Here is a 17,933-nt window from a genome sequence, read left to right as displayed (position 1 = left end):
TATGTACAAACTCATATTTAGTCAGTCATGCCAACTGTATGAAGATTTCAAGGGCCAATCCTGTCTCAAGTTTCATGTCAAGGATTCAGAGTTGTAAACATACTCAATCTGATAGGTCATGTGTATGGCAGATCTGTAGCTCAGTGCTGTCATACCTGTAGGGCTCAAGGATCTGTGCTTGTAGTAGTTTTATATGAACAATAAAACAGCTAATTGCTATTGCAATCTAATCGAATCAATTTCAAAGTCACTGCTGTCTGCTCACATTTATATTTAAGATTAGTGGTGTTGCAAAATATATAATAACTATTATGCAGATGAACCTGAGTGTGATATATAGACTCTTAAATCATACATTTTAACAATTGGCTCATCTCATGAAGTCAATTGAACGATGTAAGTGACCTTTTCAGCCTTCAACATTTTAATCTTTTACATAGCATTGACAGTTGGTAACCCCCAACACACTGTACAGCGTCCCACTGTAAGATTAAAGACTAAGCATACCAACATCAACAACCCTTTCACTAAGCCCTCCAAACAAAGATTCTACAATAAACAGTGAGACGTAAGAATGTAAGCAAAAGTGAGTAGCACTATGAAACCCTCCAGCACCACCACGACTACACAATCAAACAGGCACCACAGAGGAGAAACGTAACCACCAGCAACTTTGCTGGTTCTCAACAAAAGCATAGAGAAAACTGACCAAAGCCTCTAGACCCAAACTTCAGCAGTGTCCTGTACAGATATAAAAAGTGACAATCAATATTTTACAACAGGCATTACTTCTTATGCGGATATGCGAAGCCAACAATTTTGTTTGCTCTGATTCTTTCAGTTGATAACACAACAGGCACCCTAATGGTTTCAGAAACATACTCTTACAGCACTATCACTTTCCCTCGGCTTCACAGTGTTCACCTTAGGGATACATTGTAGTCGTACAGTACACATACACTATTACACCAAAGATCTCCGCTCACTGCCATCTACTTTCCCAAGAGGCACGGCCTGCTCTTCAGAAGCTTTTTTAGTGGAACAGGCTTCTTTACTGTCACTGAGGCAAGAAAAACATTGATATCCATTATTCAAAGAATTGCCACATATATTCAAGATGTAAAATATGTTGCAAAATACAACTTGGAAACACTTGATGAGACTGATGAGAAGCAAGACAAAGACAATTCAAAGCTGGCTGTAAACCTTGAACGGAGGTCCATTATGGTCAAACAATGAGAGATATATATTTATCACTTTCTCAATGCACAACATAATCATCAACCAATAATTATTTGATACCTTTATTTTGCCTGGTTAAATTCTGATCTACAAAAATATGACAGCAAACTACTAATTGTCTTCCAAACAGCAAAGATAAAACAGTGTCTTTGGATCAGAGACAAGCTGTGCTATGCACAAGTGACTAGTAAATATTCTTCCATTTACTACTAACAATGTTTATTACTCACTAGCAAAAAAGCTTGGTCATCACCTTTACTAACTTCCAGTCCTGGTGTGAAGGTACTAACTTGAGAAAAAGCAAATTATTTTTAATTGCGTGACATCAGTGTATTGCACTTATGTGGATCCTACTGTTTTTTACCCGTTCCTACCCTTTTTAAAATGTTCAACACAGAAAAGGAACGCATTTTTGATGAAGGGCAATCGAGGTAAAACACACTGGAAACGTAGTCTGATCCTGTCATGTGTGGCACATAGTAGCACTTTTGTTTAACAGTCATCTGAGCATTGACTTCAATTTGACATTTCTTTACCTTAGTTTAACCAAGGTAAGGTCTCAGCCACTGCTGAAGTTAAAAATACACCATAACATTTAGATTTATCCAATTAACAATGCAAAGTGTGGCGCCCCCCTGCAGCAAGTACTCCATACAGTTTCACAGGTTTGAATTGTGGACTCAGTGGTCTGCTTGATTTAGTTGCGTAATCCTGCAACCTGAAGGCAGTGGATCAGATGTTCCCTGAAAGGTGCAACTAAGGCAGTCCATGATTTTCTATGCTTTCTGTAAGACTTGACTTACATATGCATTAATGCAATCACTCCAGTGGATAGCACTTGCATTTCCTACTTCCAGAATATAACTCAGTTGTTTTTGTAGGCTCAGGTTTCCAACCTTGGTCTATACAAAGTGAAGGATTGGATAAAAGATTTGTAGTACAAAGATAATTGCTCTACTCACATTTATAACATTTTTAGAATAAAATCCACATAGCATCCTGATTTAGGACAAAATGTATCAATATACAATAATGGCTGCAAAAACATGAATCATTTAAATATTTTAAACATGTATTATAGTTGCAGATGTTTTCTTTTTTTCATTTAAAACTATATCAAAAAATGAAACACAATAAAACTAATCTTTAAAAACCTTTTATTGAGTTGAGTGACAATTATCTAGCAGCCACAACATTTCCCATATAGCTTTCACATGAGGAGGGAAAAACAACTAACAGTTCACATGAGCTTATAATAATCCACTGAGACTGAAAAAAGGAGGCTAATGGGTGAACCTGAGGCAAAACAAACAGAAATGCGCTACAGCTGCTCCATACAACTTGGATTGGAGTGAATACATTATGTATGCTGACAGGGTGATATCAAGCACATTAAATATTCTCAAGAAACCAAACGCAGGATAATGGGGATGAATTTAAGAATTGCATCCTTAATTTCACATGGCAGTGAATACAAGAAATTCCATATTTTATGCAAATGGTTCACCAGGAAAGCAGCTCAGCTAACAGTTTGTTGTGGTTGAATCTATGCAATAGTGTCAGTTGACTTGTCATATGAAATTCATAAGGGAGGAGGGTCTTCACTGCTGTGGAGAGGAAGAGTAGTGGAAAGTGGGTCATAATCTGAAGATGCAGTATTCACTGCACTACAGCAGTGTGACCCTTGGCTTTTTCCTATAGCCTCCCTGAAAGGTCAGGTACAATGCTGTTTTTACTGTATGAAAGGTCACTTGTTTGGGCAGATCTTGCCCTGATCCAACCAATACTACACAGCTGGATGAAGACCAAGCCGTCAACCGCTAGATTGCAGACTACCAGTGGATGGAAGCAGCAGCAGACTCTGTGGGGAAGCTGCTACTGCAGACTGTCACTGGACAAACAGGCAAACTAGAACTGATGTGTGACTGCTACTCACACTGTATATACGGTGTATTCCCACTGTCCTCTGCACAGTAGGATTTACACTAGAAAGGCCAAAATGCAGTTCGAATAGAGTATTTTACTGAAATATCACTCCTGTGACTCTGTTGTCAATGGGAGAGCCAGCAACAATGCACTCCCCCACCTCTAAAAATGCCAATACACTACTGCTCAACAGCAGTTTATTTATGATGTAAAAATAGAACAAAATAATAACGCAATATATAACACAAACTTTGCTTCATTTCAAAATAAGTTTACATAAACAATACAGGCAAATACAAGAATATAAAATGTTGTAAAACGTCTCACTAAGCTCTAATCACATCCAGTCTTTAGCCTTTTTCTTCACTTCCAATTATCTTTATTTTGATTGGTTTTTATTTTTTATTTTATTTTATCACTGGATACTATCTAATACCTTAGACAGTACAAAACCACATACAGATAACAGAAAAAGATCAACCCTGACTTGATGGATAAATGATGACATGTCATGGCACATTGCACAAGCTGTAACAGTGGCGTAAGTCTAATCCCTTGGCCCTTCAGGGCCATATCACTAATGGGCCAAAACGTCACACAGATGGATTGGAAGCCTGAGATTTACTGTAAGCCACTAAAGTCAAAACACGGAAGTGTCCAATTGGCCATTTCAGAAATATTTGCACAACAGAAACTAAAGCTTTAAAATAAACTTAATGTGTCTACGGAATATGCATTCTAGCCAGCGTTTGACCACATTCACAAGAATGCTGTCATACGTTAATTTCTGATTATCATTGAGTTACTGCATGTTACATAAAGCACCATATAAAGTTAAGCTATGTCAGTTTGTCTCTCTCACTAACCCACATGCACCCTCTCGCTTGTCGTCTCTTCTTTTTAGACTACTCAGACTACTCAGGTAGGACATAATTGATAATAATGTCATGAAAGTCAATAAAGTTAATAAAAATGCCAGAGCCAAGTAGTGTTTGATCTGCATTCAAACCGGTTAAGGGAACAAAATGTAAGAAGGGCCAAATCTTTTCTAGACCTACTGTTGCCTGACATGGCATTGTCAGTGGGTACAGTGCTAAATTAATTTGCTGATAATTGGGTTGGCATTTAACCACTCAGGGATCAGACAAACCAGATCTGAGCCTCAAATTTAAAATATGAAGCTTCTTGTTGTCATCATCATATAAACCACTTCCCATAGTTCGTTGGTTGGTGTAGTCTCCACTGTAACTGCCAGGCTGACTCATTTTCAGTGGGTGTTTCCACACTTTAAGTTCAAAAGGTCAACTCTTCCCCAAACAAGGGAAAAACATTGTGTTTGATTTATGAATGCCTCTAAGAGAGTTGCACCACAGAATTTAACATTAAAATTGAGCTCCTTTCATGTTTATCTTCTCACTATTGTTGTAGCCCACCTGAAACAAAAGGCTTTAGTTTGATCTGGTTGGAAGCTTTGTCAGATAAAACTGTGGAGAGACTGTGGCGATGGTAAAGTAACAAAAGCTCAAAGAGGATTGTACACAGAACAGAGAGACCTCTAGACAGAGAAATGATTAAATTTTAACTTGGAAATAAACCTTTAATGTTTTTTGTTTTTCAAGTAAAACATTTAGTGTCTAGTGTCTCTAGTGTACTGACAGGACGTTACTGTAGCTAACAAAACTAAAAGCTACCTCTATTGTGACTTAGTCCTGGAAATAGTTGAAGCACTAGTGCCAGACAACTTGAGAGATGTAGTGGGCCCACATCTGCCTGAAAGCATCATTCGGGAAGATGTATTTTGGTGTTACGGGATGTTAAGTGCTTAACTGACCTTGAAGTGAATTCTAAAGCTGACTGACAAACATCTGCAGAGATTTGACATGTCAACTACTGTGTGTGGTTTTCTTCTTTCTTTTCATCCTTTTGAATGAGCAACGGGCAACTACTAGCATTTGTGCCAGGGAATATTTATAAAAAATAACAATAATAATAATAATAATAATAATAATATAGATGAAGACAAGAAATTCACTAGATTTCAGCACACCATGGTACTCATTAATCAAATCCCTTTTTTTGTGCAAGTATGCCAAGTGTTTGAATGGAAAGCTCTTAATTACTAGGTCAAATCAATACTATGTTGTACAAAAGTGAGGCTCTCTTTGAGGATAATCTGGGGCAGTATAGTGGTGTGGTAGAGTTAATTCAAAATTCAATAGCTCAACAGCTGCACACTGTATTAAAAGGCAGCACTACACTGGAGACAAACACACTTAATACCACAATATAATAGTAAAGAACCAGGTTCAGAGACCAAAATCAAGTTAGCCTATGTAATCCTGCCAAGCATTTCATTCATTGTCTTCCTATGAAAAGAATCATGCAGAATGGACCAATACCACAACTGTTTTCTAATGCATTTGCTTAATGCATTGAATTACAGTGAGTCACTTTATTTAATACGTGCCATGTGAAATTAGCACTAATGTACTGAGAGAGTCTGAGCATGTTAACAAACTATAAGCTGCAATCCATAAATGACCTATATTTCAAAAGAAATACAGGACTAATAGATTGCAATATCTCTAATGATGATTGAAAAAGCAAAGTCCAATTTATTGTCACGTAAAAATGTGTTGACATATGAGTCATGATGGTTTACTGTAGCTTGAGGGCATCTAAACCATTTTGTTTAGGCTTTGGTTGGTCTCAGTGTTGGCTTAATGAATCTTGACAAAACATTTAGTAACTAGAAGCAAATGTAAACAGTGTCTTTATAGTGTAATAATTAAACTATAAAGAAATTACTAAATATTGGGTTTTAATGTGATACAAGTATTCTGGGTAATATATACATTTACTAACATGATAAATATATCATGACATTTATTTATTTGAACCTTTTTACAATTAAACATATAAATAGAATAGATGAAATTACTATATATGAATTAACTGGCTTTTGTGGAATAAAACTGTGTAGTGTAAGTAAAATCCTTGGGTCTTAAACTGGTATAAATTACATAAAACCTTTACAATGTACCAATAAATTGTATCCAATCATGCAAAATGCAAAACCTGATGCATAAATAAATAACAAAAGAAACATAACTGCGTTAAAGTAACGGTGCCTTTCTTTTCAAAGAGAAGCTCTCTACTCTACCTCTAGCAACTAGGTTCCTCTGCTTGACTGACTGAAAATACTTGCTAACCCTGCTGAAATGGCCCATCTTGCACATGCAATAAAAATAGCCCAGCAGAGAGCATAGTTAGACCCTTGTAATGGAACGTGATCAAGGTCAATGTAGTGCGGCTCAAAGACCTCCAAGAGCCTGGTGGTGATGCAACACTCGGCATCTCAACATCTTTATACACACAACACATCCATGCAAGGTCAAAGGCAAAGCTATCAAGTCAAGCAATGAATGTATTTTTATTTATTATCTCCACAAATGCATCAACAAAGAAAAACTATAGGACTGATTTAAGTTAAGTCAGTTTTATTTATATAGCCCAATACCGCACATCACAATTTTGCCTCAAGGGGCTTTACAATCTGTACAACATACGACACCCTCTATCCTTAAACCCTTAAATAAACAAATCATGGGTGCAAAGACTTTTAAATTCCACTGAGTTTATATAGTGTAATTATTATAATGACAGGCCAATATAATACTAATAATATATAACAATATTTGATCCGATATTTAGTTGACCACACCTGAATACTTTCTTGTGTCCCGGAATGTATTATTGTCAAATATCAGAAACAGTCATTAAGGACAGCAGTCCAAAGCATTCAGTGCTGGGCTCACTGCTTGCTTTGATTCAGACTTGAATCAAACTTCCTCTCTCAATTTAACTGCCTCTTGCGTGTGTCTGCCACAAAGCAAAAGAGCAGTGATTTAAATTCAGAGAGCGCCACACAGTTTAAAAGACCTACTTAGCATTGTTCTACAATAGCTGAAGCAACAGAGACGTAAAGGCTGGAGACTGAGGAGTGTTTCAATAGCTAGGGGAGCTGAAGGGAAATGTTTACACAAAATACTTTTCACTCAAAGAAGAAAGAAAAAGAAAAAACCCTGCCTTCTTGAGCTTTCATATTGTTAAGTCCAAAGTAAGTATGTAAATTGTGTGTTGCTGGACATAAACTAAGTGCGTGATGAAGATGCACTTCTCTTGGTTGCTCTGGGTAAAGCCCCTCCAGATGCTCTTCTGAATAATTTCTACTTGAAGGCAACACGAGGATAGAGGGCCATTTGCAATGACAATTAACTGGATAGCAGACCATACACAAAACAATGTCCACTGACCCTGGACAATTCTAATCTTAAATTCACAAATATAGGTCAGTGATTATGCCCTGCTTAACACTGGGGTTTACATTATACATATCATATCGTATTCCCTGTGTGAACAACATATGCATCTCTGATCTCACTCTGCAGTGATGTAATGCGGAGTGCCTGAATAGGACAGCCGTCCTTGTACAGTCCTGTTTGTTGAGTAGAGGAACAGATATCTGTACAAGCCGAACAGGAATTTTATTGAATTCCAAACTATAAACAACAAGCATGTTCATGGCATGTTAAGCTTTTGAGTGCCATGTGCAATGCTGTTCAACCCCCCCCCCCCCCCCCACTATCAGTGCAATAATCCAGCAATATTCCTGTAATGGCCCAGTGGTTTGACTTAATCTATACTGACATAACATGAATAAAGTCCAACTAAGTACACCTAACCTACAGTATACTACATGATAAGCAAGAAGGCTGTGGTAATAGATAGACACACACTACAATACAACCAAATGTGAAAAACAAAGCTAAAACATCCAGTAGATTCTCCTGTCTCGCCTTGCCTTTGTTCAACAGCTATATTCAAAACAGAGAAGCAGGCAGTATGACGAGTGATAATTATGGATGCACCATGACTTTTTCTGTCTGTCTTGATAAAGATTCCTGCACCTCAACTCAGGTTATCTGCCCTCATTATTAAAATGTGTATACCTCACTGCATGGAAATCATTTGACTTTTTTATGTAGGGTAACATGAGGCCAGGGATTGCTGCAGGAATAATAAGTGAGTTGGTGGCCTGCTCAGACTCAATGAATGACAGTGGAAACACAGAATTTCATAGTGACACTGATGAAGAAACTATATTTAATGTGGATCGGTCAAATCTAGCCGAGACCCGATCTGCAACAATGATAATAATGATAATGATAATGAGTTAAAGGTTTAGCACATTTACAACACAATATTTTTGTTTTACAGATTCGGACATACTGGAGGTAGTTTAAAACATCTTTTTTTCATTTATTGTCAATTAATGGTCAGACATAAATTGGTCAATTATTCTTGTCCACCCTTGTCCACCCTTACAAGAATCTTACCAGACATGTAAGTTAGATTACACAGCGAGTAACAAGTTATTCTATCCATCCATCATCTCATTATCTGTATGCACTTATCCTATGCATAAGCGGTTGGAGCCTGTCCCAGCTCATATTGTCTATTTCAGAGCTGACACATATAGGTGGACAACGATTCACAAATAAACCTAAAGGCAATATAGTGTCCAATTCACCTAACTTGCCTGTCTTTATACTGTGGAAATAAACTGGAGCACCCAAAGACAGACTGATGTAGGGACAGGGAAATCATGCAAACTCCAAACAGAAAGGTCCCAGCTGACCTCAAAGTTGCCTTGTTTTAAGAGTGAAGCACTGAAGTAAACAGAAGAAATCATCAACCATTAAACTACAAAAGCACTTCTCTCATTTATTTACAGGTGTTCCTCCACATAATGTTGCACCAGTTCTTATAGTAAAGTCGGTGCTGGTGTTTTAAAACCAATTTTGTTCTACAACAAACAGTTCTATTCCGTCTCCATTTTATAGTGACAAAGGCAGCGACAGCTGTCAGCTGCTGCAGAGCTTGTATTTCGCCAGGCTCTATTCAGACTGGCTTTTCTTCTGTCAAAAGCGACCTGCTGGTTTTGCTTGTCCTCCGATCCTCTGGCAGGGCAACACAGGGAAATCTTCAGAACAAGATTTGTTGCCTATTCTGAGGATGTTTTTCAGGCCGGGCCCTGCAAAGAGGCCTTCTGGGGATTTGAGGGTCATTGTAAAGACAGCTCTAAAAGGAATCCCTCCCAACAGGGTCTGGATGTGATGGACAATATAATGCCTGTTTTGCTGTCAAATGACAAAGCTAATAATTTGATGCACATCTAGAAAGCTTGTTAATCACCTTGATGGGAACTTGCTGAAGTTAACAACAAAATTTTAAATTAACACAAGGCAAGATTTAGATTTTTAGGTTTTAGACGGTTTTAGACGAGACCAAGAGGTGAGGCTGCAGCATAGAAGAGCATCCCATTCCCACCAACTGAAACTTCTGATGTCAGGTATGGACACTTATCCACAGACAGGAAGTGTTATTTTTGTGAGCAGATACTCTCTCATCTGGAGTGTTTTACAGTATTACATTACTTATGTGTGCAATAACATTTTGAAGTGGCACACTGTAGCTTAGAACAATTTCGTGAAGTCAGTAATCTTTGCCAATGTGAATGTGAATGCATTTTGTGTAATGTTTGAAATCTACCTTTCAATTCAAAACTCATGTTATTCCTACAACATGACCAGTCAGTCTAGGATTGCGTGACAAAAAACACAAAACTATATCAAAACACTAGACTGCAACACGTGATGACAGGACCTTTACAGCTACACTGAAACCTCAGCTGGCTGTGAAACGTTTCTTTCTTTGGCTTCTACCGTTGGGAGAGAGAAGTTCATGGTTCAACAATGTCTTGGAAATTTCATTTTAGGTTGTATTTTGCTTTTCTATGTTACTCTTGTGTAACGTCTATTTTGTGGAAATCTCTAATATGCTTTCGTCATGGTGCCAGTGTTTAGGTCATTTACAGCTCAACCAGGTTTTATCGCATTACTTTTTTTCTCTCTGTAACAGTCCCTAATGCGTCCTGCAGGCCTGTGTGAACTAGTCATGCATACAGAATTGTCAGAAAAGCACATTTCTCTTTGGGAATTGATTGCACTACCAAACCCAGACTGAGAGGCAAAGGCATTGTTTGACTATAGATCCAAAGCACTGCAAGTCCTGAACTGTGGACAGAACAGGGCCTAAGGACACCACACCATACTGTTGTTTGATCTCACCTAGATTAAACACAACTGGCACTATAGAGTAACAGAGAGAGTTTCCAAGGTGTGCCACAGTGTTTCAGATCTTTAAAATCTGAAAAGAAAATCCCAGACAATATTTAATCACAAATCACAATATTGATATCATATTAATATCATACTGATATTTGGCCCAGCTCCGCACAAAATTTAAGCAAAGACGTATTGCTGGCAGAGCCAGACTTAGCCTGAAGCTGCTGTCTGCTATTCCTGGTGAAAAAATGGGCCGTACTGGCCTACATATCTGCATTCTGCAACTCTTCAATGGGCTAAATCTGATGAACCTGAACTGCCAAACGATGAGCTGCTCCAAATCAAGCTCGTACTCAATATTCACACCATAAATGAATAGTATTATAATGCATGTCCTCATAATGTAGGTAGTGATAAGGATCAAATGGGCCAAATCTAATGAGCCAAAAAGGTTGGCCTATTTCCTGCTGAAATGTAGCAGGACGACATAATACTCCAAATGTTAACCACACAGTGTAAGGCTGGAGAACTAAATTTAAGCACAAATGATTAGTTAGCTGCAGTCATTTGTACTTTGTATAGGCTGCATCAACTAACTAGTAAAGCATAAGCGTAGCTATCCCATTCACTACTGTAAAATCTCTTTCAGTCACATCTTTCATAGGTTTGCCCTGTGAATGAACTTAAAACCCTTGTATGGCTGTGCTGACTCCAGAGCTGGTGATGCTTTAAAGTCTAAAGAATGAAAGAAACTTTTCTGGGTGAATCTAACTGTGCCAGTATTGGCTGTAACCTACAAAAAGGTTGGAAGTGAATCACAAAGTGCTTCTGCACTTAGTAGTTTATAGCCTCTGAATTTTTCATGAACAGTACATGCTGTAGCTGTGAAAAATGGCCAGAAACATGCAGTACTGTTGGTACAGTGCACCTATTTTAAGCTAATAGCACCGCAGAGGGGTGAACTTTTCCAATTAGATTGTTATTAGTAGAATAATTGAGAATCCACCAAACACTACACAATTTTACATATGGGCACATAGGACTGCACACTAGGAAGGCTTGTGTAAAGGCACTCTAGTGAGGCAGACTCAATATTCTCTTTGATTTGTTATGACACAAAGATCAGCTGAATCAAACTGGAAAGCTGCACCTGGCTCGCCAGTCTCTCAGACCACATTCATTCATTATTGGTGGGCAGCGTTTTAAGCTTGTATCTGCTCAGGAAAGACAAAACCAAGATGAGTTTAAATGTACATTTAAGGAATAAGTTCTCTCCTGGCTAAGTGCCACTGCTGAGAACAGAAACTGTGCCTTATGTCAGAAAGTGTAAAGATATTCTGGGGCTGTGTGCAACAGTGCTGCTTCGCAGGGATTCACTCTGACCGTCTGTTGCAGCACAGCTGAAACAGATTCATATCACAAGTGTACCATGTTGAGTGTAATAGTAAACATCTGTTTTCTGTGAAATAATCAAATCCAGAATCTGTCAATCACGCCTTCCACTGATAGCGTCAGATTGGCAAATGATCTGAGGCCAGCCAGATGAAAAGCTGAGTGTAACAGATTTGGTCGATGCCAAAGCGGAATAACTATCCTCTGCAATTACATTAACTAACAGTCTCTGCAGTCAACACAAACTGGACAGCTGTCAGAACAGAAAAGATCCTCAGAAATAAAATGGCATGCTGTCAGTAAATCTATCATCTGTGGAGTAAATATCAAGGCAGAGTGAACCATCTGACCAGCTGACATCTGCCAGCAAAGGTCAGAGGATTTTTAACTTGTTTAGTGGTTATGTGTAAACTGTAAAGTATAAGGCTTATTAGGTTTTGCACTACTATGGCTACTGTTGCCACTTGAGCTACCTACCATTTCTTCACGGTAAATGGACTACATTTATATAGCACAACGCACAGGTCTAGCAATTGATATTCATGTCTTGGTCAAGGACACTTCGACATGTAGATCGAACCAATCTTGCAATTAGCAATCAAAAACATTATTGCTAAACGTAAAGTAAATAACACTTGAAATGCAGTGAACTTATGATAATTAAACTCCTTTTAATGTACAGTGAAGATCAGAGGATAAATCTTGTTAATCTAAGTAAATCAAAAAAAAAAACAGTAGATGAACTTGGGGCCTAGCAAGACAATGTTTTGATTAATTAAGAGAAAGTGAAATTTAACAACACTACAGTGAATCTCAGTACGCCTTTGCCAGAGAAACCAAAGCATCCCTGGAGCAACAAAGAAGAATCATTGGACGTCAGCGCCATCAAATAAATTGGTCACACTCTTCATCACAAACATAATAAAGTAAGCGTGTTAAATTCCATGAGACAATGCTTTAAGAGCCAGCATTCAGTATCAACATATTATAAAAAAGGAAGTAAAAATGGCCTACCTTATAGGTGTAAGGTGCTTCTCCCAGGTTGATTCCATCTTTTGCAAGTTTATCCCTTATCAGTACCTTGAGCTTCAGTTTGGGATAAGTCACAAAGTCATCGCAATCTGTGACTCTGGGGTTATGGTTTCCAGGACAGGAGGCCTGGTGTATTCCTGTAGTCCGCGAGCGTGACCCCAAAGTCCTGAAGTCATCTTCTCCGTGCGAGTGTGGCGAGTGGCTGCAAGTAGAAGGACCCAGAGGCTCTAAGGTGAAATAATAGCTGGGTGCTTTCCTTTTGTCTTCATCTTTTAGCTTCTGCACTGCTATGAGCAGCCTGTGTCTGTGGTACTCAATGTGGACACCGATGGCATCCAGGTCGGGCTCCCCAATCTGTTTACAAACTTCCAAGTCATCATACCCATTGTCAATGAATGACTCCACATACTGGGCCAGATGGAGCTTCGACAGCCACTCCAGGACAAGGTTTGGCCCTTGGCTCATCTTAAAACAGGATAAAAGGAGGCCTACCTTAAGGGCATATCATCATCTCTGTTCACACTGCTGCTGGGGTTTGTGCAGAGGCAGTCCGGCAGCACTGTGGTCCATGTAACTCCCAAGTTCAATTCTCCAAATTAGACACATCTATTAGCTGTGACCAGAGCAATAGAAAACCCAGTGAATACATATTAGGAGACAGCAGGGTGGCTGTATGTAAGATTATCTGTCAGAAGCTTTCCAACCCTGGCCGAAACACCTGCCCTGCTGAAGTTCTCTTGAACAGCGAAGTCGGTGCCAGCAAGACAGGTTCAGGCTCTCTTGTTGCCCCTGACCTTCCACAACTCCGGGAGACGTGTTTGGTTGAATGGCGAAATCCTCAACATGAAGTAGCTAGGATTGTTTTCAAGCCGAAAGAGTCCAACAGACACATTTAACGTCTTTAACCGTTAAACTCACGTTAACGGTTAGTTTGAAGCGTATGACGCAAGCACTTTTGAAATTCAGTCTATTTAACTGTTAGCTACTTTCTGTCGTCGACGGAATCGTAAAGTTAACGTTAGCTGGTGAGAAAAGCCTTTAACCGGGTTGACCACATTTCTGTGAAGTTACCCTCTGCCAAAGATGGGAGAGAAAAGCCCGTAAGGTTAACAGTTGGCGTCTTCTCAGGCTGCATCCATCCTCTTTGTTTCATTCATCGCAACGGTCGCAGAGCAAGACGCTCCGGTCCATCAAACATTCATCCGGAGCCAAAATTAAAAGGTTGACGCTGAAGCCAGAGCGATATATAATTAACTACTGTAAAAAAAAAAAACTAAAAAAAAAACACAAAAACACAAACCTCTATACCTCTTCAGAGTGCACTTGTTGTGGCTGACTTTGTGGCTAGCTTTCACCGTATTCAACTTTGGTGTCCCTCCGCTCCATCCGCCGGTTCAGTCGGTGTGAGGATGATGCTCAGCCTCTGCTCCAGTCACTGCTGTAGGTTTCGCCCCGCTGGATGACGGGAGTTCGGAGAGCACCGGCGCCACCTGCAGGGGCTTCTGGGAAATGTAGGACTCGAGAATAAAAAAATAAATACATAAAAAAAACAAAATAAAACCAATTACAAAAATACAGGAAAATAATTGGGGATTTGAGCAAACAGTGTATATATGTAATATCTGGCTTTTCCGGCACTTCCGTGATGCTTAAATTACATGTGATACTCAAACCCAGGATGCCATGATGTTTATTCAGGCCACATCTTAGAAATGGAAATACTCTAAATATTATGCACATTTTTTAAATAATTTCCCCCAAATTCTGCTTGACATATTTGGATTTTTTAAACTGATGGCTCTCTACTATAATTTAACATTAAGTTCTGTAGGTTTCAATAATCCTTAACGGCAGTTGCACATCATAACTACATAAGTGACATAGTATTAGCGGGGAGAAATAATTTCAAGACAAATCCTATAAGTGGCCAAATGTTGACACTAAAATGACAAAGGACTGACACTGACATTGTTTTTTTTACAGCTTATGGTATGCCAGTGTATATAGGTGCATCTCTAAATCAAACAAGTAAAATGAAAACACCAGAAAGATAGGGTTAGGGTTAGGGTTGTTAGGGTTGTAATCACATTACAAGCTATAATACAGGATGAGGACACTACATGCAAGAAAGTCATTCAAGTAACTTTTAGAGAAGATATATCTTCCACAACTTGCAGTTTGTCTGCAAGAAAATTGTCTGATGATGTCTGACTATGTGAAAAGTGACAACAAAAAATAATTTGTGCCACTTTGTTCAGATATCTAATATATTATAGCATAGTTTAAATGTGCACAAAATATTTGTGGTATAAATCAGGGACACTGATGTCCAAAAAGAATTTCCACACAAGAATCAGTAAATGATTAATTTTGAGTCAATGAGCAAACAGGAACACACGGAACAGAAAACACAAGACAAAACATGTTATGATTGGTTTTACATTTATTTTCCATTGCACAATAATATATATATATACTGTATCTACAGTCTAAATTGTTTGTGGCAGCAGATTAAGTCAGACATCCATGTGAAATTTATTTTAGTAAAACTGTACAAAAATTGCCTACTATGAGAAAATACTGCAACGCCACAGATATTCATCCCAGAAGACAGACAGATGGATGGAAGTATGGCGACTGAGAAACCCTTGGCTCTCCTGCACGGTGCTGTGAGCTTAGCTTAGCTTTCTATGCATTTCTACAGCGCAAGAAAGCAAGAGTTTTCATGAAGCAAACAGTAACATAAACAGATGTACCAATAAAATAAATATAATCTCTCACATTTATACAACTGGCATGATCAAATGAAAATGGGACACGTATCTGATATGTGAGGAGAACTTCAGTTTTGTTCAACATGGTGGTAAATACAAATGCCAGAACAGACAAATCTCTAAGAGGGATAATACATGGTTGTTTCAAGTTTGTAAACACTTAATATCATGCATCCTTCAATGTGCAATAAGAGACCATTTAGGACATATATGTTGCAAACTGAAGCACTTTAAAGTCGAGGCCACACTTTGTAGAAAGACTCAGCGGCCCACCAAGAGGAGATGACCCTCCTGCAGTAGCAGAGATGAACATGTTCAATATATAACCAGAAAATGTTTATTTTCATGTCTGGATGGTGGATAATTATGCACAACCATTGTTTGGACATTAATGTGAGTTATTCTATCCCAAAATTACATTAAAGGTATTCATTTTTAATAGATTCTTGAAATTAAAAGTATATATATATTTGTTTTCAAATATATAAATATATCATAGTATCATTAACTTGACGTTGAAAACAAATCTGAGAGTGAAGCAATCAGCATAATTGGCAAATGACATAGATAAGCATAGGTTCTGTCATGTTTTGGTCCTTTCTAAAAGAAGAAAATGGAATACGAAAGAATAAACACACTAAAAATCATACTAACAAAATTACTTTAAGTACAAAAAATAGTGCAAAACCCACATAACTGCTCTTTGAAATGGGTTTATCTCAGTAGTATACAGTAGAGTCGATTAAAATCAGCCAGCTAAAAGTGAAGGGTTTTATTCCAAAATGATGTATTTCCATCTTGGATAAACCATTTGTGGTGTAATTGATAGCTCACCATCTCAGTATACAGGATTAAATACTTTAAAATCTAAGAAAATGGATCAAAACACCTAACAGTTTTACTTCATGCCTGCAACCATTTTCCATGAGTCAGTGTTGCATGATTTTCTTTGGTAGAAATCTCATTTTGGAATAAAACCCTTCAAATTCTTTTTGCCTGTCCTCTGAACACATGTGCAGCAATTTGACTAATGAGGGTGGCATGCCCATAAGAAGAAGCTAAAGCCAATCTACTATCCCCCCCTACACACAGTAGACTTCTTGACTAAGAGTGCTGTCCAAGGTATCCAGACTGACCCTTACCGTTTGGGAAAAATCAAGACAACTCTGTGAAATTAAGCAACTCTTTGGTGTCGGAAAAAGAACATGGCCACAAGCGTACAGTATGTCACGTTGCCTGAACCTGCACTGTCAGATTTGTGTCCAGCTGTCCCGTTATTTACAACATTTGGCAGCAATCTGGACTGACAAAGTCTCTCTTTTCAAAATAAAAGACCAACAGGTAATGCTCCTACATTGACACAAATAGCAGCATATCCTTGCACCTCATGAAAAAGAAATCTAATTACAATAGAATTCTAGTTAATCACATTGAAAAACACTGTCAAGCAAAAACAAAAACCTCAAAAGACCTATTGTAATACACTGTATCTATGTAGTATTATAAATATTGGCGCCCATACACATATTCCTGAATATATGTATGTTCACAAACACACAGACATACACATAGGTAGAGGTTAGCATATATGCGTCATGAGGCAAAGGCAGAAGAGAAACAGTTTTTAAGTGAATGGTTGAGAGAGAGATGACCAGTGGCACTGTGTGGAACACTTGGTCATGTCTACTGGCAGCTACGAATACAAAGACAGCATTACCATTTCCATTGTGCTGTAAGAGACACATGCTTTTTTCCCTACACATTGAGAAACCAGATAAAAATCAACATCAGCTAGGAAAGAATGCCAAAAAAAGAAATCTGAATAAACATGTATAGATAGAATCTTTATCACAAAAAAAATTGTAACCAAAATATACATTTATGCTAATCATACTAGGGACAATCTTTGTCTTGTCCTTCAACACATCATCTTTTCTCATATGTGATTTAGCTACAGCCCCTTGAAAGCTAGAATATAAGACCTTCAGGGGATTTCCAGTGTATCAACTCTTCATTTTTCTGATAGATCAATGTAAACTCTTCATTGGGGGTAAACAGTTTCAGCGCTTTTTTCCCCATCTAACTGACAAAGGAAAAAAACTTAAATTTACTTCTTTTACTTCCTATCTATTACACGGTTCCAATAAATAGTCTAATTTTAAATAAAAACCAAAGTGACTCTCAGAAAACGTGCCATTTGTCTTTCTCACCCAAAACAACTTGGTTGGAAAATGCTGTAAAAAGGAATGGTCGGTGATGAACTAGTGTACTACCAGCCCTTATTCGGTGAGAGGCAATAGATTCATCATCTCCCTGTCTATTCTCTACGGTTCTAAGTGCTTGAAAGGCCCTTTCTGGACAAAACATGACAAAAAGA

General features: G+C 38.2%; 1 protein-coding gene across 1 annotated transcript in view; it reads right to left on the bottom strand.

Annotated features, from left to right (window-relative positions):
* sash1b (SAM and SH3 domain containing 1b) overlaps positions 1-13,247 on the bottom strand; it is a 43,772-nt gene extending 30,525 nt beyond the window's left edge. The window contains exon 1 of the mRNA XM_070920752.1: positions 12,765-13,247. Coding sequence (XP_070776853.1) covers positions 12,765-13,247 — 483 coding nt within the window. The remainder of the gene's footprint in view (positions 1-12,764) is intronic.
* Between the last annotated feature and the right edge of the window lie 4,686 nt (positions 13,248-17,933).

The sequence above is a fragment of the Enoplosus armatus genome, chromosome 15, assembly GCF_043641665.1.
Source record: "Enoplosus armatus isolate fEnoArm2 chromosome 15, fEnoArm2.hap1, whole genome shotgun sequence".
Lineage (NCBI taxonomy): Eukaryota > Metazoa > Chordata > Actinopteri > Centrarchiformes > Enoplosidae > Enoplosus > Enoplosus armatus.
This window is presented reverse-complemented; position numbering and strand designations above follow the sequence as displayed.